The 27035-nt window shown below is 37.1% G+C and overlaps 1 protein-coding gene and 1 pseudogene across 1 annotated transcript in view; one reads left to right on the top strand and one right to left on the bottom strand.

Moving 5' to 3' along the window:
• The window catches only part of CAMKMT (calmodulin-lysine N-methyltransferase), a 405821-nt gene that overhangs the window by 360966 nt on the left and 17820 nt on the right, over positions 1 to 27035 (bottom strand). Inside the window, exon 3 of the mRNA XM_003926755.4 lies at positions 15163 to 15227. Coding sequence (XP_003926804.2) covers positions 15163 to 15227 — 65 coding nt within the window. The remainder of the gene's footprint in view (positions 1 to 15162; positions 15228 to 27035) is intronic.
• LOC141581666 (splicing factor 3A subunit 2 pseudogene) lies at positions 16546 to 19026 on the top strand (annotated as a pseudogene).

Raw genomic sequence — 27035 nt, 5'->3', positions numbered from 1 at the left:
GATATATACCATTGTATGGAATTATTTCTAAAATGTACTAAACATAGCATTGTTTTTTAAAAAAAGTAGGCCGGGCGCGGTGGCTCAAGCCTGTAATCCCAGCACTTTGGGAGGCCGAGGCGGGTGTATCACGAGGTCGAAAGATCGAGACCATCCTGGTCAACATGGTGAAACCCCGTCTCTACTAAAAATACAAAAAAACTAGCTGGGCGTGGTGGTGCATGCCTGTAATCCCAGCTACTTAGGAGGCTGAGGCAGGAGAATTGCCTGAGCCCAGGAGGCGGAGGTTGCGGTGAGCCGAGATCGCGCCATTGCACTCCAGCCTGGGTAACAAGAGCGAAACTCCGTCTCAAAAAAAAAAAAAAAAAAAAAAAAAAAAAAAAAAAAGTTTTGGTACTCAATCTACCACAATGATCCTTCTCCAATAATGGGATCTTTTCTTTCTTTTTTTCTTTTTTCTTTTTTTAATCTTTTATTCATCCCAAGAGTCCTTTTGAGGGGAAGGATTATTTCTTTAGCTCTAATTTGTCAGTGGTTCAAGATTTAATTTTTAAAACATAGATTGTTAACATTTTGTTACATAAAATGTAAAATCTACTAATGAGGTTCCAATTATTATAAACTACTTGTTACATTAATGTGATGCCTATCATTTTTCATAAAATGAAACAGAAAGGAAATGCCCACAAAAAAAAAAAAAAAAAAAATACGTTTGCCAATAACAATCCATGTCTCTGGTTTTCTTTTTAGTAGTGTTGATAGCAGGTCATAACATTTGGCAGTTCAGCTACCATTTCACCAATGGAAACATTCCTTCCACCCCTCTCACCCAAATCCGAAGGAATTGAAAGAAACATCACGGTAGAACTATATTCATTTAAGGCTGGGCACGGTGGCTCACGCCTGTAATCCCAGCACTTTGGGAGGCCGAGGCGGGTGGATCACGAGGTCAAGAAATCGAGACCATCCTGGTCAACATGGTGAAACGCCGTCTCTACTAAAAATACAAAAAATTAGCTGGGCATGGTGGCGTGTGCCTGTAATCCCAGCTACTCAGGAGGCTGAGGCAGGAGAATTGCCTGAACCCAGGAGGCGTAGGTTGCGGTGAGCTGAGATCGCGCCATTGCACGCCAGCCTGGGTAACAAGAGCGAAACTCCATCTCAAAAAAAAAGTAATTCAAAAAACTTTTCAAGACTGACAAATATGACTTTTGAAATTGAAAGTGCCCAAGAAATGTCCAACACAATGTTTGAAAATAAAGCCACACCAGGATATTTTAACATAAAATATTGGAATAATGGAAATAACAGAAGATTCAATCAACAGAGAATGAATAGGTTTCATAAAAAGATAACAAGTTAGAATAGCATTGGATACTCAAATGCAACACTAGAAGCCACCACACATTACTGTAAAACTTTGAAGGAGATATTGTTTTAAATTCTATCATTTTATATCCAACCAAAGTACCACAAGATCTCAAAAAATTACTTCCCCTTACTTTCTCAGGAAGGTATTGGAGTTTATAATCCTCCAAAACAACAGAGTAAACAAAAAGGAAGACATGCGATTTAGAATGAGATTCAAAACAAAAGAAACGAAATGAATCCTCAATATGATAGTGAAGGAAGATGTCAAGATGTTTGATGCAGGTGTACAGGTCAATCTGAAAGAGGTCAGGCAGCTTCAGAAAAACTTCAAGAACAAGAAATTGATCTACATATAGATAATTTTAACTGAAAACATATTAAACCTTAAAAATGTACAAATAAAATCATGTCCTGAGACAATATGTTCATGCCATTAAATTCATATTTAATGTAGTTAGTCAAGCCATTTTCTCACCAAAATTCTAAAAATTGTTAGCAGGGTAAATTCTTCGTTGATGAAGCAATGTAGCTATTTCAATTTTTTAATTTTTTTGAGATGGAGTTTCTCTCTGTCTCCCAGGCTGGAGTGCAGTGACACGATCTCAGCTCATTGCAAACTCTACCTCCTGGGTTCAAGAGATTCTCCTGCCTTAGCCTCCTGAGTAGCTGGGACTACAGGTACCCTCCACCATGCCTGGCTAATTTTTATATTTGTAATAAAGATGGACTTTCACCATGTTGGCCAGGCTGGTCTTAAACTCCTGACATCAGGTTATCCACCAGCCTAAGCCTCCCAAAGTGCTGGTATTATAGGCGTGAGCCACCCACAAACATTATTTTTAAAACATGCTTGCTGGTGAGATTAAAGATATAGTTCACAGAAATCATCCAAGTACCTGGATGCATCAGATACTGAGGTATTTATCAAAATTTAACATGCAGTAGTTTCCTCAACATGTGTAGAAAGAATGCTTTATTTCTTTGTGGGTCAAAGTTGATAGATCATTTGAGAATTGAAAATGCAGAACAGCTCATAATAGGAACTTAATAAACACTTGATGAGATTACTCTTTCTTTTCCAATCTATAAATAAACAAGAACCAAATGAAGATCAGTTAACTACGTATTTTATATACACACATATATATGGACACATACAAGTATACATGCACACACACACACATATATATGTATACTCACAAATATTCAAAAATTTTCCAGTAGTTCATTAGTTTTCAATTTCAATTTTTAAATGGATTTAACAATTTTAACTCAAATAAGTATGTTTCAAAAATATGCTTTCCCAAAGATAATGGCTGTTGAAAAATATTTAAAATAGTGTTGGCTTATTTTTTATTAAATAAAATAACATAAATATTTGTTATTAGCTGTTACCATTCATGGATGATATGGGAAAAAAAATTTTCCAAAAATTAACAATTAACCTGTTGAATTTTTTAAAAAGGTTTATCACCAAAAGAATTTATAAATATTTCATTTAAATAGCTCTGATAAACAAAATGACTAACGAGAATTGGCTCTGCTTAGGTAGATAACTAAATATACAAAGTTTAATACCTTAAATGCTTCCAAATATACAATATGCATCAGGAATTGCAAATTTGAATGTCTATGGGTAAAGTGGTGAGTGTCAAGGCAATATAAACACCCAGCCCATTCCAGATCATCATTCCATGTGAGCTCAGACTCAGGCCACTAGATCATTTTTTTTCTCTAAAAGAAACTGAAATCTATGTTTTTATGTGAGTATTTCTGATTTTTAAATCCTGGTTGTAATTTTTTTAAAAAAATACTGCATTACCTAAATAAAACATGTGTTCTGAACTCGGATTCTATTAGTTTATAGGGCTTGTGGTATATGTCCTCTAAAATTGAAGCTTAGATTTATCTCTCTGTTATATAGAATAATATTAATATATCAAATATAAATACACTTGTGCAGAATGAACAGATTTGTTGGCTATGACTTGAGATTCAAATGAATCAATGCATACTTTCTGATTACCACTTGGGTCAGGCTTTATGAACAGTACTATGCTGGGATAAAGAGGTATAAAGGAATATAAATAATTAAGCTTCTGATCTTTCTCTTTCCTTGTCCTCTAAACATACATATATAATTTATCATTCAAATCAGGGCATTTTGGGGAGTGAAAGTAGGCATTGTTAATAATTATGCTAAGAACAACTGTGACCATGCCAGGCAAACAAGGCTGTACAGTCAACCTAACTAAAAAAACCTGGTCTGTTTCTGTCTTTTCTCCCTGCATTCTGCCTACCCCAGGCTCAACTGCCTGCAAGAAAAATCCTGCCTTGACAGTAGCCTCATTCCTCAGTTCTGTCACGGCAAAATCAGAAGGAAAGAGGGTAACATGAAAGTCAAGAGTTTTCTTATGATGGATACAAGAGTTAGAATTGTTCTCTTAGTTTTTTGTTTTTTTTTTTTCTTGATTGTTTTGTATTTAGGTATAGAACCAGCAGCAATGTGAGATGGTAGTAAATGAGGGAAGGAAAAAGGGAAATGGTAACAAATCTGTGGGAAATAAGAGAAACGTCAAAGAGGGCAATAAGAATCAATGCTCCCTCCCCCAGCAAATTTCTTGTTATACTAATTTCTCTTTTAAAGAAATCCAGAGGATAGGCACAGGCAGAGGAGAACTTGTGGTTTTTATCCAATACATATCATTTCTTATTTGTATCTAATGTCAGTCCAATCAATCCCCACTAAATTCTGATTAGGTCGCCAAATATTAAAATAAAAACAAAGTCCAGGATTAACCAAAATATTGTTTGTCTGTGTTTGACTATCACACAGTTAAAAACAATACTTTTGTGTGGGAAGTTAATCAGAAATTAAGTGATGCTAGTTGTCGGGGACTCCTGGAAAATGGCAGTAACACATAAGTCTGATCTTCAATACCCTGGAAGGGCAAAGGTTTAAGACAAACTACGAATTTACCATCTTCAGCAAAGATTCCACCTGACCCAGCATACTAGGACAAGCAGATTGTGAGAATGTGGCATATCTATGATTACATAAAACATGCACCTTTTCAATCTCATACACACAGAACAATTGGAAACTTTTCCTTATTCCTTCCCACATACTGTCCCCACCTCCCAAAATATAATGAAAATATTCAGACTCAGGGCTGAGAGTAGAGAGTAAAAGTTCTGAGAGGAGGATTTGTTTTGTAACGAGTTATTTACACACGAACACTAAGTTCATTCAATCATCAAATATTTTGTTCTTATCAAGCATTGTCAAGAGTAGTGCAATATATACAGCTCATATAAACGTCCAAATACAACAATTCTCTGTGGAAAGGCTATCTACAATCCAAACAACTTTATTAAAATCAAGAATATCCTTTTAGATGAGCTCTTTGTGTGAATTATGTTTATGTACGTACTTTAAAAATATATAGCCATAAGCTTGAGAAGTACCTTAGAGAAGGGGCTCTGTTAAAACGTAACTTGTTATTTTGATGTTACAAAAATCAGCACTTAAAAAAAAAGGAAGAAAAAGAAACTAACTGAGTAAAACAAAACCCACATTTGGTTTAAGACTATTAAAAGAAAATGCATTCTTTGTCCCCATCCTCTCTCTCCAAATCCCCACTCCATTAGATTGTCAACTACCTTGCAGAAACCCTGGAGAGCCCATTTTTCCTTGACCTTTAATCAGTCTCCTCTGAGACACAATCTGCTGCACAGAATTCCATTTGCCAAAGTTATTTTCTAGCCCTTCAAGTTACCACTTTTAGTTTCAATTCTCATCACAAACTTTTAAAATTCATTTCCCGCCATTTTGGAGAAATGTAGCCTTTAAAAAACGAAATAGAATAGTTCCAAATTCCTGTGCCATCACCTACTAAATCCTTAAGAAAATTACTCTGTTCTGGATATCAGTTTCCTCATTCCTTGTAAAGTCGCTAAGATTATTAAAAGGGACAGTACTTACAAAGTTCCCGACAAATACTGTAAAGGATACAAAAGTAATGGTAGCTATTTAAAAGACAGACAAAGGGAAACTACTCAGTATTTGCTCAGGGGGTTAAAAAAAAAAAAAAAAAAAGACTTTCTTGGCATATCTTATGCTAAAAGTTGGAAGTACCTAAATTAAACACATCCCTTTAGATATTTAAAGGAGGCAGAAACTAGCAGGTTTATAACAAAGACATGAGCTACTTTTTCATATTATTGCACTGATTAAGGCATATGAATCTACAAAGGATTATAGGGTTTATTTCAGTCAGTTCCCACCATAGTACCAAGTTCTATTAGCAAAGAACCATTCCAACTCTGTGGTTTCTTATTTCAAATAGAAATTTTTAAAATACATTAAAAAGAGACAACTTGTTCCTTCTTTGGTAAATTAGAGGCATGCTCACCCAATTTTGAGCCAAAAGAAAAAACTGTCCTGACAGCTGTGGAGCTAAGAAGTCAGACAGTTGGAGACACGTGACTAGATAAACTACTTTCTCAAGGTTGCTAGAAGGTAGCAACCTCGAGAAATTCTGTCTAACACAGACTAAGAATCAAAGACTACATGTACATTATTATGCTAACGAGGGGCTAAGAATCCAGTGCCCATGCCGCATACCACCAGTGCTCCAGTGGCTTTCAGGTCCCCTATCATCTCAGGGTTGCTGATTATTACCCATGTGTTCTAACCACATAATGCGTTCATCATCTTCTATATTTATTTTCTAACACAACTTACAATTTTCCATGCCCAAAGCTCAGTATTCTGCCACTGACTGACTTTTACCTCTTTGTTCTTCCCCAACCTAACACAGGGCTAAAATGATTTGATCTCTGATTCCTTATCTCATGGGTGTAATGGGAGACTAATACATTAACATCTAACATGCTGTGAGCTCCAAGAAAAGTATTATTTTAAAACAAAATATTGTATACTTTTTCTTTTTTTTTTGAGATGGAGTCTCACTCTGTTGCCAGGCCGGAGTGCAGAGGCGAGATCTTGGCTCACTGCAACCTCGGCCTCCCAGGTTCAAGAGATTCTCCTGGCTCAGCCTCTCAAGTAGCTGGGACTACAGGTGCACGCCACCACACCCAGTTAATTTTTGCATTTTTAAAAGGGACGGGGTTTCACCACGTTGACCAGGATGGTCTCGATCTCCTGACCTCATGATCTACCTGCCTCAGCCTCCCAAAGTGCCGGGATTACATGCGTGAGCCACTGTGCCTGGCCAATATTGTATACTCTTTCACTGGTAAAATAGATTGCTCCTTTTTTTCCCACAATGCTGTCCTAAGCAATTTGAGATTTTATCATAGCTTTCAGTTAAATAATAATAACAATAACAATACTCAGTTTGGAAGTTAAAGAGTAGTTTTTCAAATGAAAATAGCATTATTTTTTCCAGTTATAAAAGGAATACTTGTCAACTGGGCATGATGACATGCACCTTTAGTCCCAACTACTTGAGAGGTTGAAGCAGGAAGATCACTTGAGCCTAGAAGTTTGAGTACAGCCTGGGCCACATAACGAGACCTCCCTCTCTAAAATGTATACATACATACATGTGTACATACATAAAATACATGACATAAAAATTTAAAGAATACAGAAAAGTATAAAGAAGAAAGAAAAATCACGCATAACTCCAATACCCCAACAAAATAATGAGCACTGAGACACAGTTCTCTGCATATATACACCTACACGCATTCTTAATAGGTGTAAATGTTTTGTAGAAAAAAGATCAGATTTTAGTCTTTTTTAACCTAATATGTTTTGGAGATCTTGAACACAGTAATATGTTGCACAGATTATCCATAATTAGTCAGTAATCTAAAATTAAATATTTACATTTTTTTCCAGTTATTCATTGTGCTGTAACGAATCCCTTTACATACAGCTTTGCATAATTTTTTTTTTAGATGGAGTATTGCCCTGTTGCCCAGGCTGGAGGGCAGTGGTGCTGGAGGGCAGTGGCGCTATCTTGCCTCACTGCAACCTCTGCCTCCTGGGTTCAAGCGAGTCTCCCTGCCTCAGCCTCCCCAGTGGCTGGGATTACAGGTGCTCACCATCACACCCAGATAATTTTTGTAATTTTTAGTAGACAGGGTTTTGCCATGGTTTTTTTTTTTTTTTTTTTTTGGAGACAGAGTCTTGCTCTGTTGCCCAGGCTGGAGTGCAATGGCATGTTCTCAGCTCACTGCAACCTCCGCCTCCTGGGTTCAAGTGAGTCTCCTGCCTCAGCCTCCCTAGTAGCTAGAATTACAGATGCCTGCCACCAAGCCCAGCTAATTTTTGCATTTTTAGCAGAGACTGGGTTTCACTATGTTGGCCAGACAGGTCTTGAACTCCTGGCCTCAAGTGATCCATCGGCCTTGGCTTCCCAAAGTGCTGGGATTACAGGCATGAGCCACTGCACCTGTCCTGGTTTCATTTTTTTTTTTTTCCAGAAAGGGAATTATTAGTTGAAAGATATGGATATTTAAAATTATGAAAGCTACAATCAGACTGCCTCTGGAAAAGTAGAATTTGTTTACCCCCACCAACAGTGTATGAGAATGCCCAGTTCCCTACAATTTATTTATTATTGCTTAACTTCTTTCATCTTTGCCAACCTGAAAAAATTATATCTCACTTTTAAAATTCATTCCCTCAATTACTAGTAAAATAACTCTTCGACATACTTGCAGAACATTGCTTTTTGTGTGTGTGAAATATCTCTTCCTAATTTTTTGGCTATGTTTTTCTTTATCTTACAGGTTTTCATATTGTCTGTCTTTTTGTTATGGATTTGTGAGAGCTCTTTATAAAATAAAGAAAATACATCTTTATCTGAATATGTCATAAATAATCATTGTCAGGGTGTCATTTAAACTTTTTTGATGCTGCTTTTTGAATAAAGGGTCTTTAAATCTTAATTTAGTCAATCTATTATTCTTTAAATTCATGGTGCTTGACTCACATTTAGAAGGATTTTCTTTATTTCAATATATTAAAATTATTCAACTGAAATATCTAAGAGTGTTATGATTTTTAATTACATACTTAATCCATCTTAAATTTATTTTGGTATATAGTATATAGGAGGGAGTCAGCTTTATTAGTTTCCTAAATTCCTAGGCAATGGTCCCAATACTATTTATTGAGGAATCCATCCTTTCCTTTCTTACTGAAATTGCATCTTCATCATATGATAAGTCACATATATTTAGGCCTTTATTCTAAAACATTGATTTATATGTGTATTTCTGAAAGCTTTACACTGTTTTCACATAACAAAATAATGTACAATATTAAAACAGAATGGCACACACCAAAAATATATTGTATCCTGTATCATTTTCTGATAACAAAGATACTGAAAAAATTCAAGAATGAGGTAGGTAATATTAATACTAAACATAAAAAACAAAAATATTACTTTAAGTTTACTTTGTACTTTCACATTATCTAATATTATGTTCACCTCACCATAAAGGAGTTATTGTTTCTTATTCAATTTTACGTAAGGAGTTAAGATTTGTACAAAGACTTGCCTACAAGCACATAGCTAATAACCAATAGAGCCAAAACCTGAACTTCATATCCCATGTACCTTCCATGACTACTCTAATTGAAAAACAGAGCACTGACCCCTAAAAGCCCAATATTTTCTTTTCTTTTTTTTTTTTTTTTTTTTTGAGACAGAGTTTCGCTCTTGTTACCCAGGCTGGAGTGCGATGGTGTGATCTCGGCTCACCGCAACCTCCGCCTCCTGGGTTCAGGCAATTCTCCAACCTCAGCCTCCTGAGTAGCTAGGATTACAGGCACGTGCCACCATGCCCAGCTAATATTTTGTATTTTTAGTAGAGACGGTGTTTCACCATGTTGACCAGGATGGTCTCGATCTCTCGACCTCGTGATCCACCTGCCTCGGCCTCCCAAAGTGCTGGGATTACAAGCTTGAGCCACCGTGCCCAGCCCAATTTTTTCATTTTTAAATCAAACTACTTTACTGTGTATAAATACATATGTATATAGATATACAATGCATATATGTATAGATATGTAATGCATATGTATACACATATACTACAGCTAATTCTATATCTGCGTATGTATACACATATACTACATACATGCACTATGTCTACATATACATATATACATACATACGCATTACATATGTGTTTGTACATATATAGACATCTTTATTTGAATAAGATTAACACTTTTAAATCTAAGCTGACATTCTTGAAGCATTGATAATTTCACTAATATTCCAAACCCTAACTTTATAATAACAATGAAACAGAAAAACTAAAAGTTTAGACCGTATTTCCAAGAAACTATTACCTTTGGTTTCCTAAATACAAGTAAAAAGTAAAAACACATGATTGTTTTTTCCTGTAGAAAAACCCAGAAAGATAAATATTTGGTTTTCTTTTTTTTAGAGAAAGGGTCTTGCTATATTGCCCATGCTTGCCTCAAATTCTTAGGCTCAAGCAATCATCCTGCCATAGCCTTCTGAGTAAGCTGGGACTACAGTTACCACCACACCTGGGTTTTATTTATTTTTTATTTGATTTCATTTTATTTTTTGAGATGGAGGTTCACTCTCATCACCCAGGCTGGAATACAATGGTGCGATCTTGGCTCACTGCAACCTCCACCTCCCGGGTCCCGGTTCAGGTACTTCTCCTAACTCACCCTCCCAAGTAGCTGGGATTACAGGCATGAGCCACCATAACCACCTAAATTTTTGTAATTTTTAGTAGAAATGGGGTTTCACCATGTTGGCAAGGCTGGTCTTGAACTCCTGACCTCGTGATCCGCCCACCTCGGTCTCCCAAAGTGCTAGGATTACAGGCGTGAGCCACCACGCCTGGCCACCCGGCTTTTATTTTAATAAGTCTTTCTTTCAATAATATCTGATTACTACCCAAAAGAGATCAGTTTTAGGTACATCACAGACAAACAGATCTTGCTATCAGACCACTAGGAAGCAAAGTCTATAGCTGTGTGCGTTAAAAAATCGTGGTCAGGCTGGGCACAGAGGCTCACACCTGTAATCCCAGCACTTTGGGAAGCTGAGGCGGGTAAATCACCTGAGGTGAGAAGTTTGAGACTAGCCTGGCCAATATGGTGAACCTCCGTCTCTACTAAAAATAAAAAAATTAGCTGGACACGGTGGCGGGCGCCTGTAATCCCAGCGACTCAGCAGGCTGAAGCAGGAGAACTGCTGGAACCTGGGAGACAGAGGTTGCCGTGAGCCAAGATCACACCATTGCACTCCAGCCTGGGCGATGAGAGTGAAACTCCATCTAAAAAAAAGAGAAAAAAATCCTGGTCAGTCCTAGAATTCACTGGGGGAAAAAATAATCACTACTGTCACATGTATAAGTATAGATGGCACAGGGTCTACAAATTCCTCCAGGAGATAATGAGATACCAACTACCACAGGGTCCTGTCATAGAGCTCAACCAGGAAAGAAAAATTTTTCAAAAAATAGTGGAGGAATTTTACCAATACGTCCCCCAGATTTAAGCTACAACATTTGCCAGGGATCCTGCTTCACAATCATATTATTGCAATGATATAACTATTGACCTCCTATCCTTTAAAGGATTATACATTATATTGTACATAGTTTAAATCATATGAAGTACTAATGCATCTGCTCATACTACTAAACAAAGGATGATGTGCTAAAAATGTACAAATGAATCTATTACAGACCCAAGCACGAGATGAGATGTTATAAACAGCAGTTATATTAGATACTATGATATCCGAATTTAGATCAAGTAAGCACTGAGGAGAATTACATTTTTAAAAATTCCTTGCAGTAGCAGAAAGAAATGACTTTGGAGAAAAAAAAAATGATTTTTGAAGAGACAGCATCATGCAGCTTCTTTGACTAGAGGTTAGATGACTAGCTAGAAAGGAGCCCCTGCCCAAAGAAAAACCAGAAGCAAGAAATCTACTACAATACTTACAGAGCAGTCCCTTGTTACTCGAGGTACCTGAGGGATATATCAAAAGAAACACAGAAGCAGCCAGTACCTCATTTGAGGGAAAGGATGTCATCCTAACTTTTCCCTAGGTAGCTTTCAAGCATCTCTTTCCAGGCACAATGAATCAATAGTAGACACAACCTCCTGACCAAGAAGCTTTGATATCTCAGAAGCAAGTAGGTTCTCAAGCAGTAGAAGCCAAAGAATGAAATAAACATACCTACTCCTAGTTAAAGGTAAGCACTTTCAAATGGTTTGTTTTCCACCATAGTAAATATTAATATATAAAAAGAAGGTTGGGATCGTATATCACACAGCAATAAATCAATATACAGAAGTGATTTTGTATGAGATTCCTCTTAATTTCTTGCTACAACATTGGAAGAAATTCTAGAAATGAAAAGTTATCTCAAAAATATAAAACACCTTGCAGTTCATACCCTTAAAATCACAAAACTTCTAAACAAGAAAAGTAAATACAAAAAAATTCTCTTTTCTAATAGGAAATAAGCTATATAGAGGTTTCGTTTATTATTCAAAATTAAAGAGACTTTTCCATGTCTTTTCCATTAGAGCATAAGCCAATTCAGAAGGTAAGATTGCTCCTTTCATCTGTGAAAATTTACAATGAGTATAATCATTCCCTGATTTTTCAAAATTAACTTAAAACTGAAATTAATGGTTCTCCTAAACCACCAACCACATCGTGTTTACTGTATCTATACATAACCAGGTTTTTTTGACTAGAAAATGTTTTAATCAAGCTATTTTTTTCTATTACTAGGAAGCATTATTAACCTAGAAACAAATCCTAAAATAAATAGATAATTCCATCTATTGGTTCTCTCATCTTTTAGAAACTTTTTTCCTCACTCTAATTATCCTTTAATGTACTACCATGGTGGTGATTTACAAACTGATACTCTTATATGGAACTTTCACTCTCTATCAAAAGTACTTCTTTATTTAAAGCCAGAAGTAGAAACATTAAACTGATATTTTCAAAAATTGAACTAAAAAAATCAGTGGGAAAAATCTATTTTTTTGTATTTTTGAATTACAGAACATATAAAATATATTATAAATCAAATAGAAATGTTGAGACATATATTTATATGTGTACATGGTAAAAGCTTAGGGTTATTATCTGAGCTATTTACCCTAATTACATTGGGCTGACACAGAATTATGATTGTGGCGCCCTCTGCTGGCTTTTCTAGTCACAAACTCAATCACTATTGGCATAATAAAATCAAATTTTTGAGGCATCAAGTGAAAAATCTTTTTCAGTTCATGGTCACTTTACATCCAAGATTATATAAAAGTTATAATCAATATTTACTTTATTGTAACAGGACTTTACCAATTTATCATTAAGTGAAACATCAATATAGATTTTTTAAAATAAAAAGACTAAACATAAAATATATATAAAACAACATATTTTAGTAGGTCTTATTTTTGTCACCATTTCTATCACGTAGCAATATATTCAGGTTTTTAAGACCATATTTATGATGAGACATTACAGTTATTTTGCTAATTTTATCTAATTTTTCTACATTGTAAGTTCAATTAAAATAGTATATTTTAAGACAGAATAATCCTAATAATATTATCTTCTTCATTAGAAAAAAAAAAGGAGAACTTTTATAGGTACTCATCACTAGTAATAATTAATAGATAGCTTCCATTTATTGAATATCAATGCTGAGTCATACAGTATGATTCATACTTTCTAAATAATACAGCCAGTCCTACGAGAGGAAAACAGTTGAGGTTCATAGAGGTGATACAAATTGCTCAAGATGAATTTCAGAGCCAGGAGTCAAATGTAAGTGGGTATCATTCCAAAGTCCTAAACCTTTCTACCAAACAACAGAAAACAGTGAAAAAACAGCCTGAATACGCAATCTTTCCACTTGTTAATGCACAATAATGTGGGGTATGGAACAACTTGATTAAAAAAAAAATATCAGAGAAGGACAAGACAGTTATTCATGACTAAAATAATAATCGATGCCTTCAGGAAATTATTTTTATTTTACATAATGCTGCCAGCTAGTGGCCCTATTTCATACTGAGTCAACTGGTAATAATATTTGACTGTTACAATACTGAATCAAAAATTCTGCATTTAACATTCTAGAATCATTTTCTGAAATTACATATGTGTAAGCCTGACTGAATGATATTTAACATTATCCCGGAACTAAAGGAGTCTATAACCTCAACCATCAATGGTATTCCTTGCCCAGTCCTTCCCCAGATCTAATAAAAATATGAGATATGCCTTTATGGGAAAGAATTCAACGCCAACATGGAGAAACTGAAAGGTACTCAGGTTCAAGCTGGTGTTTGGAAATTTTTTTAAAAAGAAGGAAGGAAACTAAAAGTCACATCTGTCACTAACTATGAAAAAGAAACCTACATTATTTTAGGCATTTAGGATAATTTAAGGACATTTAAAGATTCCTTAGTGACAAAATACACAAATATTTTTCTATAAAATCAAAAGCTTATAATGTGGACATAAGAACAAAAGTGTTGTCTGAGTATTACTGAACATAATTCTATGCAAATCTATGCATTTGATAAAGCTGCATTGTTAAGCAAAAGATACTACCTAAATTCAGACAATAGTTAACCGTTCTGAAATTGTCTTTGAGAAAAAAAGTATGAGTACTATTGTTACATTTAAAATGGTCATATTTCATTAACAATTCACTATCTTAAGAAAGAGGAATGTTCTATACAAAAAACATAAAAAGTGCACAGCTCCTACGATGGTATGCTGTTTAACCCAGTGACATAAAGGTATTCTTGGCTGATTTCTTTCATCACACGAAATTAATTACAAGAATTTTAAGAAATATTGAAGTGATTTTCTCAGTGGACAAATCTATCACCATTTAATCAGAGGCTTTGATTGAAAAGGCAATATATTCTGTAATATTGTAATACTGCATCAAGCAAAAACACTATTGTTAATGTATATTAGCATCAAGAAAAATTGGCCAGGTGCAGTGGCTCATGCCTGTAATCCCAGCACTTTGGGAGGCCGAGGCAGGTGGATCACGGGGTCAACAGATCGAGACCATCCTAGTCAACATGGTGAAACCCCGTCTCTACTAAAAATACAAAAAATTAGCTGGGCATGGTGCCTCATGCCTGTAATCCCAGCTACTCAGGAGGCTGAGGCAGGAGAATTGCCTGAACCCAGGAGGCGGAAGTTGCGGTGAGCCAAGACCACGCCATTGCACTCCAGCCTGGGTAACGAGAGCGAAACTCCGTCTCAAAAAAAAGAAAAATATGTTCTGGGTTTATTCTATAGTGAGAGTAAAGAAGCAGGGAATGATTAGAGGGGAAAAAAAAAAAAAGCACCCGAAACAAAGCAAAGAAAGAGGAAAGAAATAGCCCCGCTATTGAAGTAACTGAGGTCAAAATGGAAACAAAAATACAAGGGACAGTATTGCAGTGTTCTTTCTGACCTATATTTTCTCTCTTTCTTTCTCTCTCCCCCCCCTTCTCTCTCTCTCTCACTCTCTCTCTCTCTCATACACACACACAAACACACACCCCTCCAAGTGTAAAAACTGTGGTATTGCATTTAATAGATGCATCTTATAAAAGGCTTATTTTGCAGCTAAAGACAGTAAGTTTCTTATATACATATATATGCATACATTTAGTATATAATAAATATTAGTGAAAAGAAAACATCAACTATAAATTCACTTTGTAAAACACTAAGTATATTTCTATAGAGTGAATGTATAACTTACAAACATTTCCTGTGTTGTCAAAGCTGGTAAGAACATCTTCAACATTCAAGGATCCACTATTATGCCTAGAAAGGAGTAAAGCATTTGCTTTAATGATTCTGAAATGTTAACATTTTTAGTTTTTTAAAAAGCTGAGACTGAGACTGTACATTATGATACACATTTCCAATAGCAATAAATTCTTCCATGCTATATTTTAAGAATATTTTCTGCCCACTAGAGGGAGAAGGAAAAGAAATAACAGTATGGTCCTCAGAATATTTAACATAATGACTTTTTAAATAATTAATCTACATCTTAAAAACAAATAATATTTACTTGTTATATTTTCATTATATAAAGGGAAGTTCTTAACCTTTCTAAAGCCAAAAAATTCATAGAGTACACTTAGAGAATCTTCAAGTTGAAAAATAATCACCTTCTAGAACCACACTCAACAATACATAAATTTACTCTATAATAGTAAAAAAAAAAAAATCAGAACTTCAGTTACAAAGAACTAACCAACCTTCAGGTCTGCATATTCCATGTCCAGGCAGTCATGAATGTCAGTAAGCAAAGTTTTTGTATCTTTTACCCACTAATCTTAATTCTAACCCCTTTAACTCTAATCCCTCTTCACTTAACAACTCTTTTAAATATTTGACTTGACACTGATATTTTATTAATACCTATGAAAAATACTATTTGTTATATACAAATAGACCCAATTGTGCAATAGTCATAGAGTTTGAGTTTCTTGGGGTCAAAAAAAAAAATTAGTGCTAATCTATCTACAATCGTCTACATTCTCTCCCATATAATTTACAGCTGAAGCTCTTCAGAATGTTATAAAAGTTTATAATAACCATTGATAATTTCTAAAAATTTACTTCATCAACATTCACTTTGTCTTTTAAAGCTTGTCATAAATGATATGTTATGGACTGAAGTGTGCCTCCCACTTCCCCCAAATTCTTACGCTGAAGCCCTAACCCTCTACCTGAAAAGGTGACTATATTTAGAGATAGGTCTTTTAAAAGCAATTTAGTTAAAATAAGGTCATTAAGTTGGGCCTTAATGTAATGTGACCGGTTTCCTTATAAGAAGAGGAGGTATTAGGAATCTCACTCCCGTCCCCCACAGCAGCCACAGCAAGACCCATCCAAGGAGAGTCTGAGCTCAGACACAACTATCCCTGCCCCACCTGATGGTCCTACCCATCCTGGTAGCTGAAGACAAAGGACATATACTTTTGGGAGGTCTAGGGCCCCACTCACCACTGGTCTCTCTCCATATTACTACAGTTGATGCTCTCTGGAAAGCACCACCTCCCAGCAGGAGGCCAACGAGCACAAAAAAAAAAAAAAAAAGAGCATTAAACCACCAAAGCTAAGAACCTTCATGGAGTCCATTGTACCCTCCTGCCCCACCACCTCACCAGAACGGGCGCTGGTATCCACAGCTGAGAGACCCATAGACGGTTCACATCACTGGACTCTGTGCAGACAATCCCCAGTAGCCAGGAGCCAGGCAGACTGACTGCGCGGCTGGACCCAGAGGAGAGACGACAATCACAGCAGTTCCACTCCTAGGAAACCACATCCATAGGAAAATCGGGAGAGTACTACATCAAGGGAACACCCAGTGGGACAAAAGAATCTGAACAACAGACTTCAGCCCTAGACCTTCCCTCTGACAGGCCCTATCCAAACGAGAAGGAAACAGAAAACCAACCCTGCTAATACGACTGAAGAAGGCTCTTTAACACTACCCAAAAATCACACTAGTTCACCAGTAACAGATCCAAACCAAGAAGTCCCTGATTTACCTGAAAAAGAATTCAGGAGGTTAGTTATTAAGCTAATGAGGAAGGCAACAGAGAAAGGCAAAGCCCAATTGCAAGGGAAAAAAAAAAAATACAAGAAGTGAAGGAAGAAATATTCAATAGATAGTTTAAAGAAAAAAACAATCAAAACGTCAGGAAACTTCGCACACACTTTTAGAAATGTGAAATGCTCTGGAAAGTCTCAGCAATAGAACTGAACAAGTATAAGAAATTCCAAGGTCAAAAACAAGATCTTCAAATTAAACCAATCCAACAAAGACAAAGAGAAAAAGAATAAGAAAATATAAACAAAGCCTCCAAGAAGTCTGAGATTATGTTAAACCGACCAAACTGGAGACTAATCAGTGTTCCTGAGGAATAAGATAATTATAAAAGCATAGAAAACATATTTGGGGGAATAATCAAGGAAAAGTTCCCTGGCCTTGCTGTAGACCTAGACATCCAAATATAAGAGGTTCAAAAAACACCTGAGAAATTCATTGAAAAAGGATCATCACCTAGGCACATTGTCATCAGGTTATCCAAAGTTAAGATGAAAGAAAGAAATTTAAGAGCTGTGAGGCAAAAGCACCAGGTAACCTAAAAAGAAAAAACCTGTCAGGGAAGTCGTGGCCCTGGCAGATTGAGGAGGCACGGCCTTAGGCTCTGGTGTCTCCCAATCTGCTACGCCCAGAGGCCTCAGCAGGGACATCCTGCATCGCCTGCGGGCAAGACTGAGAATGGGGGCGTGGCCTCCTCCTCCAATAGCAACCGTGACCGGAGGGAGCACCTCCAGCAGCTGGCCCTGGTGACCATGGACATCAACAAGGACCCTGTACTTCATGAAAAACCACCTGGGCTCCTACTAATGCAAGCTCAGCCTGACACTTCCCAACAGGCAGGGGAGCTACCTGGCACATACTCGGTAAGAAGCAAGACACCAACAGGCCCGCAAGCAGCCAAGAAGGCCAAGGAGGCCTCTGCCCAGCCTGCGCCTGAGAAGGTCAAGGTAGAGGTGAAGAAGTTTGTGAAGCTCGGCCACCCAGGCTACAAAGTGACCAAGCAGAGGGACTTGGAGATAGGCCAGCAGAGCCTCCTCTTCCAGATGGGCCACCCTGAGATCACCGAGGGCATCAGACCGCGCCACTACTTCAAGTCTGCTTACGAGTAGATTGATCCCCCGACCTGCGCTGGTAGTACCTGCCGTGGAGCCCTATGAGACCATCACCTTCAAGGTGCTCCAAGGTGCGGAGGAGAGAGATTGACAAGGCGGAGGAGGGCAAGTTCTGGACGCACTGGAACCAAGATACCAAGCAATTTTTCCTCCAGTTCCACTTTAAGGTGGGGCAACTCCAGGCTCCGCCTAGCCTCCCCATCCGCCCGCCTGGGGTGAAGCGGCCTCCACCGCCACTGACGAACGGTCTGCCCCCTCGGCTACCGCTGCCTGAGCCTTTGCCACCACCCCTGCCAGGAGGCCTGCCTCTGCCACCCATGCCCCCCACGGGGCCTGAACCCTCTGGGCCACCGCGACCACCCCAGCTGCCCCCGCCAGCTCCAGGGGTCCACCCCTGGCCCCAGTGGTCCATCCCCCTGCATCTGGGATCCATCCCCCAGCTCCTGGGGTTCACCTTCCAGCTCCTAGCATCCATTCCCCAGCCCCTATGGTCCACCCACCAACCTCTGGGGTCCACCCTCCAGCTCCTGGAGTCCACCCTCAAGCCCCTGGGGTTCACCCACCAGCCCCCACAGTCCACCCACCAAGCCCTGGGGTTCCCCACCAGCCCCAGGGGTCCACCCTCCCCCATCAGTGGGGGTTCAGCCCCAACCCCCAGGGGTATACCCAGCAGTCCCAGGGATGCACCCTCAGGCACCAGGGGTCCACCCCCAATCTCCCAGGGTCCATCCATCAGCTCCTGGGGTCCATCCTCAGCCTCCTGGAGTTTCCCTTCCAAATCCTGGGGTAGACCCCCAGCTCCCATGCCCTCAATGCTGAGGGAGGCCCCCCACTCCCCTCCGAAGGCCAAGGGAACATATCTCCCCCTCCCCCAACCAACTGAGAAGCTGCTGGCTTCCCAGCAAGCCCATCCCAGGTGCTCCTGCCTTTCCCACAGAGAGAAGTTTGCTCTTTTGTACTGTCCCCATTCATTAAACAGCCTCCCCCAGCCAAAATAAAAATAAAAATACAAAAATACAAAAAAAGAAAGAAAAAGAGAAACCTATCAGATCAACAGCAGATTTCTCAGCAGAAACTCTACAAACCAGAGGGATTGCGGCCCTATCTTCAGCCTCCTCAAACAAAACAATTATCAGCCAAGAATTTTGTATCCAGTGAAACTAGGCATCCTATATGTAGACATCATATATGAAGGAAATTACAGTATTTTTCAGACAAATGAATGCTGAGAGAACTCGCCATTACCAAGTCATCCACCACTACGAGAACTGCTAAAAAAGACCTCTAAATCTTGCAACAAATCGTGGGAACACATCAAAATAGAACCTCTTTAAAGCATAAATCACACAGGACCTATAAAACAAAAATACAAGTTAAAAACAAAAAACAACAAAGTATTCAGGCAACAAAGCACAATGAATGTGAGGGTACCTCACTTTTCAACACTAACACTGAATGTAAATGGCCTAAATGCACCACTTAAAAGGCACAGAACCACAGAATAGATAAGAACTGACTATCTGCTGCCTTCAGGAGACTTACCTAACACATAAAGACTCAAGTAAACTTAAAGGGGTGATAAAAGCCATTTCAAACAAATGGATACCAAAGGCTAGCAGAGGTAGCTACTCTTATCAGATAAAACAAATCTTAAAGCAACAGCAGTTAAAAGAGACAAAGAGGGACATTATATAATGGTAAAAGGCCTTGTCCAACAGGAAAATATCACAATCCTAAACATACATGCACCTAACACTGGGGGTCCCAAATTTATAAAACAATTTACTAATACCTAAGAAATGAGATAGACAGCAACACAATAATAGTGGTGAACTCCAATACTCCACTGACAGCACCAGACAGGTCATCAAGACAGAAATTCAACAACAACAAAAAAATAGATTTAAACTATACCTTATAACAAATGGACTTAACAGATACATACAGAACATTTCATCCAACAACCACAGAATACACATTCTATTCAATAGCACATGGAACTTTCTGCAGGATAGACCATATGATAGGCCATAAAATGAGCCTCAATAAATTTAAGAAAATTGAAATTATAGCAAGCACTCTCTGAGACCACAGTGGAATAAAACTGGAGATCAACTCCAAAAGGAACTTTCAAAACCATGCATATACATGAAAATTAAATATCCTGCTCCTAAATGAGCAATGGGTCAAAAATGAAATCAAGATAGAAATTTAAAAATTATTTGAGCTCAATGACAATAATGACAAAACCTATCAAAACCTCTGGTGTACAGCAAAGGTAGTGCTAAGAGGAAACTTCATAGCCCTTAATGCCTACTTCAAAAACATAAAAGATCACAAACTGACATTCTAAGGTCATACCTCAAGAACTAGAGAAACAAGAACAAACCAAACCCAAACCCAGCAGAAGAAAGAAAATAACCAAGATCAGAGCAGAAGTAAATGAAACTTAAACAACAATAACAACAACAACAAAAAATACAAAACATAAATGAAACAAAAAGCTGGTTCTTTGAAAAGATAGGTAAAACTGATAGACCATTAGCAAGATCAACCAAGAAAAAAAGAGAAAATCCAAACAACCTCACCAAGAAACAAAACAGGTGATATTGCAACTAACACCACTGAAATACAAAAGATCATTCAAGGCTACTATGAATACCTTTACACACATAAACTAGAAAATCTAGAAAAGACAGATAAGTTCCTAGAAAAATACAACCCTCCTAGCTTAAATCATGAAGAATTAGATACCCTGAATAGACCAAAAACAAGCAGTGAGATTCAAATGGTAGTTTAAAAATTACCAACAAAAAAAGTCAAGGACCAGATGGATTCACAGCAGAATTCTACCAGATATTCAAAAGAATTGGTACCAATCCTTATAACCCTATGCCACAAGACAAAGAAAGAAGAAACCATCCCTAATTCATTCTATGAAGCCCATATCACTCTAATAACCAAAACCAGGGAAGGACGCAGCCAAAAAAAGAAAACTACAGGCCAATATCCTTAATGAACATAGATGTTAAAATCCTTAACAAAATACTAGTTAACTGAATCCAACAACATATCAAAAAGATAATCCATCATGATCAAGCAGGTTTTATATCAGGGATGCAGGAATAGTTTAACATACACAAGTCAATAAATGTGATATGCCACATAAACAGAATTAAAAATTAAAATCACATAATCATCTCAATAGATGCAGAAAAAGCATTCAACAAAATCCAGCATCCTTTATGATTAAAACTCTCAGCAAAATTGGCATACAAGGGACATACCTTACTGTAATAAAAGTCATCTATGACAAACCCACAGCCAACATAATACTGAATGGGGAAAAGCTGAAAGCATTCCTTCTGACAACAGGAACAAGATAAGGATGCCCATTCTTACCACTCTTCTTCAACATAGTACTGGAAGTCCTAGCCAGAGCAATCAGACAAGAGAAAGAAATAAAGGCCATCCAAATCAGTACAGAGGAAGTCAAACTGTCACTGTTTGCTGAGGATATGATCCTTTACCTTGAAAAATCCTAAAGACTCCTCCGGAAAGTTCCTAGAACTGATAAAAGAATGCAGCAAAGTTTCTGGATACAAGATTAACGTACACAAATCAGTAGCTCTTCTACATACCAACAGCAACCAAGTGGAGAATCAAATCAAGAACTCAACATTTTTTACAACAGCTGCAAAAAAATAAAATAAAATACTTAGGAATATACCTGACCAAGGAGTCAAAAGACCTCTACAAGGAAAACTACAAAACACAGCTGAAAGAAATCATAGGTGACACAAACAACTGGAAACATATCCCATACTCATGGATGGGAAGAATCAATATTGTGAAAATGATCATACTGCCAAAAGCAATCTACAAATTCAATTCAATCCCCATCAAAATACCACCATCATTCTTCACAGAATTAGAAAAAAAATTCTAAAATTTATATGAAACCAAAAAAGAGCTCGCATAGCCAAAGCATGACTAAGCAAAAAGAACAAATCTGGAGGCATCACACTACCTGATTTCAAACTATGCTATAAGTCCACAGTCACTGAAACAGTATTGTACTGGTATAAAAATAAGCACATAGCCCAATGGAACCAAATAGAGAACCCAGAAATAAACCCAAATACTTAGAGCAAACTGATCTTCAACAAAGTAAACAAAAATATAAAGTGGGGAAAAAACACTTTTCAACAAATGGTGCTGGGATAATTGACTAGCTATATACAGGAGAATGAAACTGGATCCTCATCTCACCTTATACAAAAATCAACTCAGGATGGATTAAGAACTTAAATCTAAGACCTGAAACTATAAAAATTCTAGAAGAAAACATTGGAAAAACCCTTCTAGACATTGGCTTAGCCAAGGATTTCACAACCAAGAACCCAAAAGCAAATGCAAAAGAAACAAAGATAAATAGCCGTGACCTAATTAAACTAAGGAGCTTTTGCACAGCAAAGGAACAGTCAGCAGAGTAAACAGACAACCCACAGAGGGGGAGAAAATCTTCACAATCTATACATCTGACAAAGGACTAATATCCAGAATCTACAACAAACTCAAATCAGTAAGAAAAAAACAAATGATCCCATCAAAAAGTGGGCCAAGGACATGAATAGATAATTCTCAAAAGAAGATATATAAACAGCCAACAAATATATGAAAAAATGTTCAACATCACTAATGATTAGAGAAATGCACATCAAAATCACAATGTGATACCATCTTACTCCTGCAAGAATGGCCTTAGTCAAAAAAATCAAAAAACAGTAGATGTTGGCTTGGATGAGGTGATCAGGGAGCACTTCTACACTGCTGGTGGGAATGTAAACTATGAAAAATAGTGTGTAGATTCCTTAAAGAACTAAAAGTAGAACTACCAATTGATCCAGCAATCCCACTGCAGGGTATCTACCCAGAGGAAAAGAAGTCATCATTCAAAAAAAACACCTGCACACACATGTTTACAGCAGCACAATTTACAATTGCAAAATCCTGGAACCAACTCAAATGCCCATCAATCAATGAGTAGATAAAGAAACTGTGGTATATATATATACGATGGAATACTACTCAGCCATAAGGAGGAATGAACTAACAGCATTTGCAGTGACCTGGATGAGACTGGAGACTATTATTCTAAGTGAAGTAATTCAGGAATGGAAAACCAAACATCACATATTCTCACTGACACGTGGGAACTAAGCTATGAGGATGCAAAAGCGTAAATGATACAATGGACTTTGGGGACTTGGGGGGAAGACTGGGAGGGGGACAAGGAACAAAAGACTAAAAATATAGTATAGTGTATATTGCTCGGGTGATGAGTGCACCAAAACCTCACAAAGCACCACTAAAGAACTTACTCATGTAACCAAATATGAGCTATACCCCAATATCTTATGAAAAAAGTAATTTAAATTTAAAATTTTTTAAAAGGGGCTAGATGCAGTGGCTCATGCCTGTAATCCCAGCATTTTGGGAGGCCAAGGCGGGCAGATCATGAGGTCAGGAGTTTGAGACCTGCCTGGCCAATGTGGTAAAACCCGTCTATAATAAAAATACAAAAATTAGCCAGGTGTGGGGGTGAGCGAGACTCCGTCTCAAAAAAAAAAATTAATTTTTAAAAATTAGGAGGCAGTACACACAGAAACAACAGGAGCATGCAATGCACAGAGGAATAGCCTCTGAAAAGGCAGAGTGAGGTCGACCATCTGCAAGCCAAAGGGAGAGGCCTCAGAAGAAACCAAACCTGCCAACACCTTAATCTCAGACTTCTAGTTCCCAGAGCTGCAAGAAACTAAATTTCTGTTGGGTAAGCCCTCAAGTATGTGGTGTTTTGTTTTGGCAGCACAGCAAACTAAAACACAGTAAGAAAACACATGTAAATTCTATTACCCTTTCCATAAAGATAGAGTTTTTTTTAATTTCTGCCATAGAGGCCCAATTCTTTGACAGTGTGATTAAATCAGATTTAAAAAGTTATTTGCAATGTGACTAACCAAATAAGCACTAGGCCCCAAAGTATCATAATCTAAAAACACAAAGTCACCAATCACAGATAAACCAATCATAATAACAATGATTATCCTCTATGAGCATATAAGATTCTAGGTATAGATGAGGTTATTTATACTAATATTATGGAAAACTATAGTAAATACTCAGATTAAGATGAAAAGGAGCAAAGTATTTAACCTCTAAAATGTAAGATGACTCATGCCTGTAATCCTAGCACATTAGGAGGTTGAGGTAGGGGGATCACCTGAGGCCAGGAGTTCCAGACCAGTCTGGCCAACATGGTGAAACTCCGTCTCTACTAAAAATACAAAAATTACCCAGGTGTAGTGGCAGGCACCTGTAAGCCCTACTATTCAAGATCTCGGCTGAGGCAAGAAAATTGCTTGAACCTGGGAGGCGGATGTTGCTGTGAGCAGAGATTGTGCCATTGCACTCCAGCCTGGGCGACAAAAGTGAAACTCCATTTCAAAAAAAAAAAAAAAAAAGTAAAATGAAACTATTAAAATTATCAACAATACAGTATAGAAATCCAAAAAAAAGTTTTAAAATAAAAGCAATATATGGTTCCTTCCTTCAAGAAAAACTGCTCATAATCCTAACATGGAGATATATCATTAGAATTTTGGTACACAGCCTTCAAATGTCATTCTATGTTCACATCTTCCTTTTACTAAAGAACTGAAAGCACTTGTCCATATTGTTTTGCAAGTTGCTTTTCACTAATTATAACAAATTACGCATTATAAATGGTTTCCGACATCATTAAGTAATATCCCATAACAAGATTCTAATGGCTGCCGAGAAGTTCAATGGATGTCTGCACCATAATTTACTGAATGAGAACTTTATGTTGGATTTTAAGATTGTGCTCAATTTTGTGCTATTGTGCACATTGCTGCAGTGAACATTCTTGTGGAAAACATCAAATCTATTTCTGATTGTTTACTTAGGATAAATTGCTAAAAAGAGAATTGTTTTATGGCCTAATTTTAATAAGAATATTCTCTTCCTCTTGCATCTCTCTCTGTCTCATAAATCAGGATGAAATAAATATTCATAATTAAATCTGAAACAAGTAGAAATGACATGCACACATTTTGTAATAATGGCAAAATTTTTTTACTTTATTTTCTTTTTTTACTCACCCATCCCCAGATTTTTTATGTTTCTAAAAAAACAGATAATAGAAGTGAAGTGCATGTTTTAAAAGTTAAAAATACTATTCAAAATTTAAAATTTGCTTTTCATACTTATCACTGAAGCAAAACTTGTCATTCCTGAAAGCATTTTTTTTTTTTTTGAAATGGAGTCTTGCACCGTCACTGGGCTGGAATGCAGTGGCACGATCTCAGCTCACTGCAGCCTCCGCCTCCTGGGTTCAAGTGATTCTCCTGTCTCAGCCTCCTGAATAGCTGGGATTACAGGTGCTCACCACCACACCCAGCTAACTTTTCTATTTTTAGTAGAGATGGGGTTTCACTATGTTGGCCAGGCTGGTCTCAAACTCCTAACTTCGTGATCCACCCACCTCAGCCTCCCAAAGTGCTAGGATTACAGGTGTTAGCCACCTGAAAGCATTATTTCTTAAAGCAAAGAAACAGAATGTTTACCCTATGACCTTTTTAAGGGGGTAGGCAGTGGAGAAACAGTAAACCTCATCCTATACCATTAAGATATTTACAAAGATAAAATCAAATATCCATGAAATTATCAAGGTTTAGAAACCCTAAAAGATGGCATCTTATGAAAGAATGTTAATAATCACTATTTTCAAAACTATAGGAAGTTAGTTCTAATTATAGGAAAACTGCCATGAATGTCGTATGACAAAGATTCAGTTCAATTACTTCAAGTTCCCTTTCATTTGTTCCAAACTTAAGGACTGTTCTTTTTCACTGAATCATCCATTTTATTCAAGTGTCAACTGTATAAGCTCTTGTCTAGTCTTAGTTTTTCAACCATTTACCTGGGTCCTGTGTGAACTCTGTGGTTAGATGGTAATGCCTGTAAGAAAAGAAACTTCTCAAACTGGAATTCTTAAAAATTTCAGTCTTAGCATTATACTTGTAATTAATGTTATGTAACAATGACAGTTTTTTGCCAACATAGTCATGGTATAAAAAGTTCACTCCATCTTTCTCCTAAACTTCAAAGCTTTATCCCAGATCATTACCTATCACCACCAGATTCTTCTCCCCAGGGCCAAACAATTTTTTTCACAAGCACCTAAAGCTATCCTAGAAGTGAGGAATTTAGAGTTTCTTCTTTAAAAATGGCCTGCTGAGTAAGGACTGAGGAACAAGTCATTGGGGCAGATAATTATTTGAAGAGGGAAAAAGAAAAGCTGCTAAAGGAAAAATCGGAAGCCCAAACGTGCCAAGAGGCTGAAATTAGAGGTTTAAAAGCAATCCATGGCTAAATATGACATTAAAATTATAGAAAAGAAAAAACAGTAAGTTAGACTACACCAAAATTAAAAATTTGGGGCATCAAAAGATATTACATATCAATAAAATGAAAAGAAAATGCACAGACTAGGAGAACATATTTACAAATATCACATGTATGATAAAGTCTACTATCCAGAATATATAAAAATAACTCTGACAATAAAAAGAGACAGCTTAATTGAAAACAGGGAGATAGGAGTGCAAAAGTCCCATTGGAAAGAAAATATAAATAAAAAAAAAAAGAATTGGAATAGGCATTTCTCAAAAAAATATATACAATCGGCCAATGAGCACATGAAAAGACGCTCAACATCAACAGACAATAGAGAAATACATATCAAAACCACAGTGAGCTATCACTACATATCCACTATAAAGACTATAATTTTTTTAAAAAAGAAGA

Source organism: Saimiri boliviensis, chromosome 1 (genome assembly GCF_048565385.1).
Source record: "Saimiri boliviensis isolate mSaiBol1 chromosome 1, mSaiBol1.pri, whole genome shotgun sequence".
NCBI lineage: Eukaryota > Metazoa > Chordata > Mammalia > Primates > Cebidae > Saimiri > Saimiri boliviensis.
Note: the sequence above shows the minus strand (reverse complement) of the source record. Positions and strands in the feature narration are given on the sequence as shown.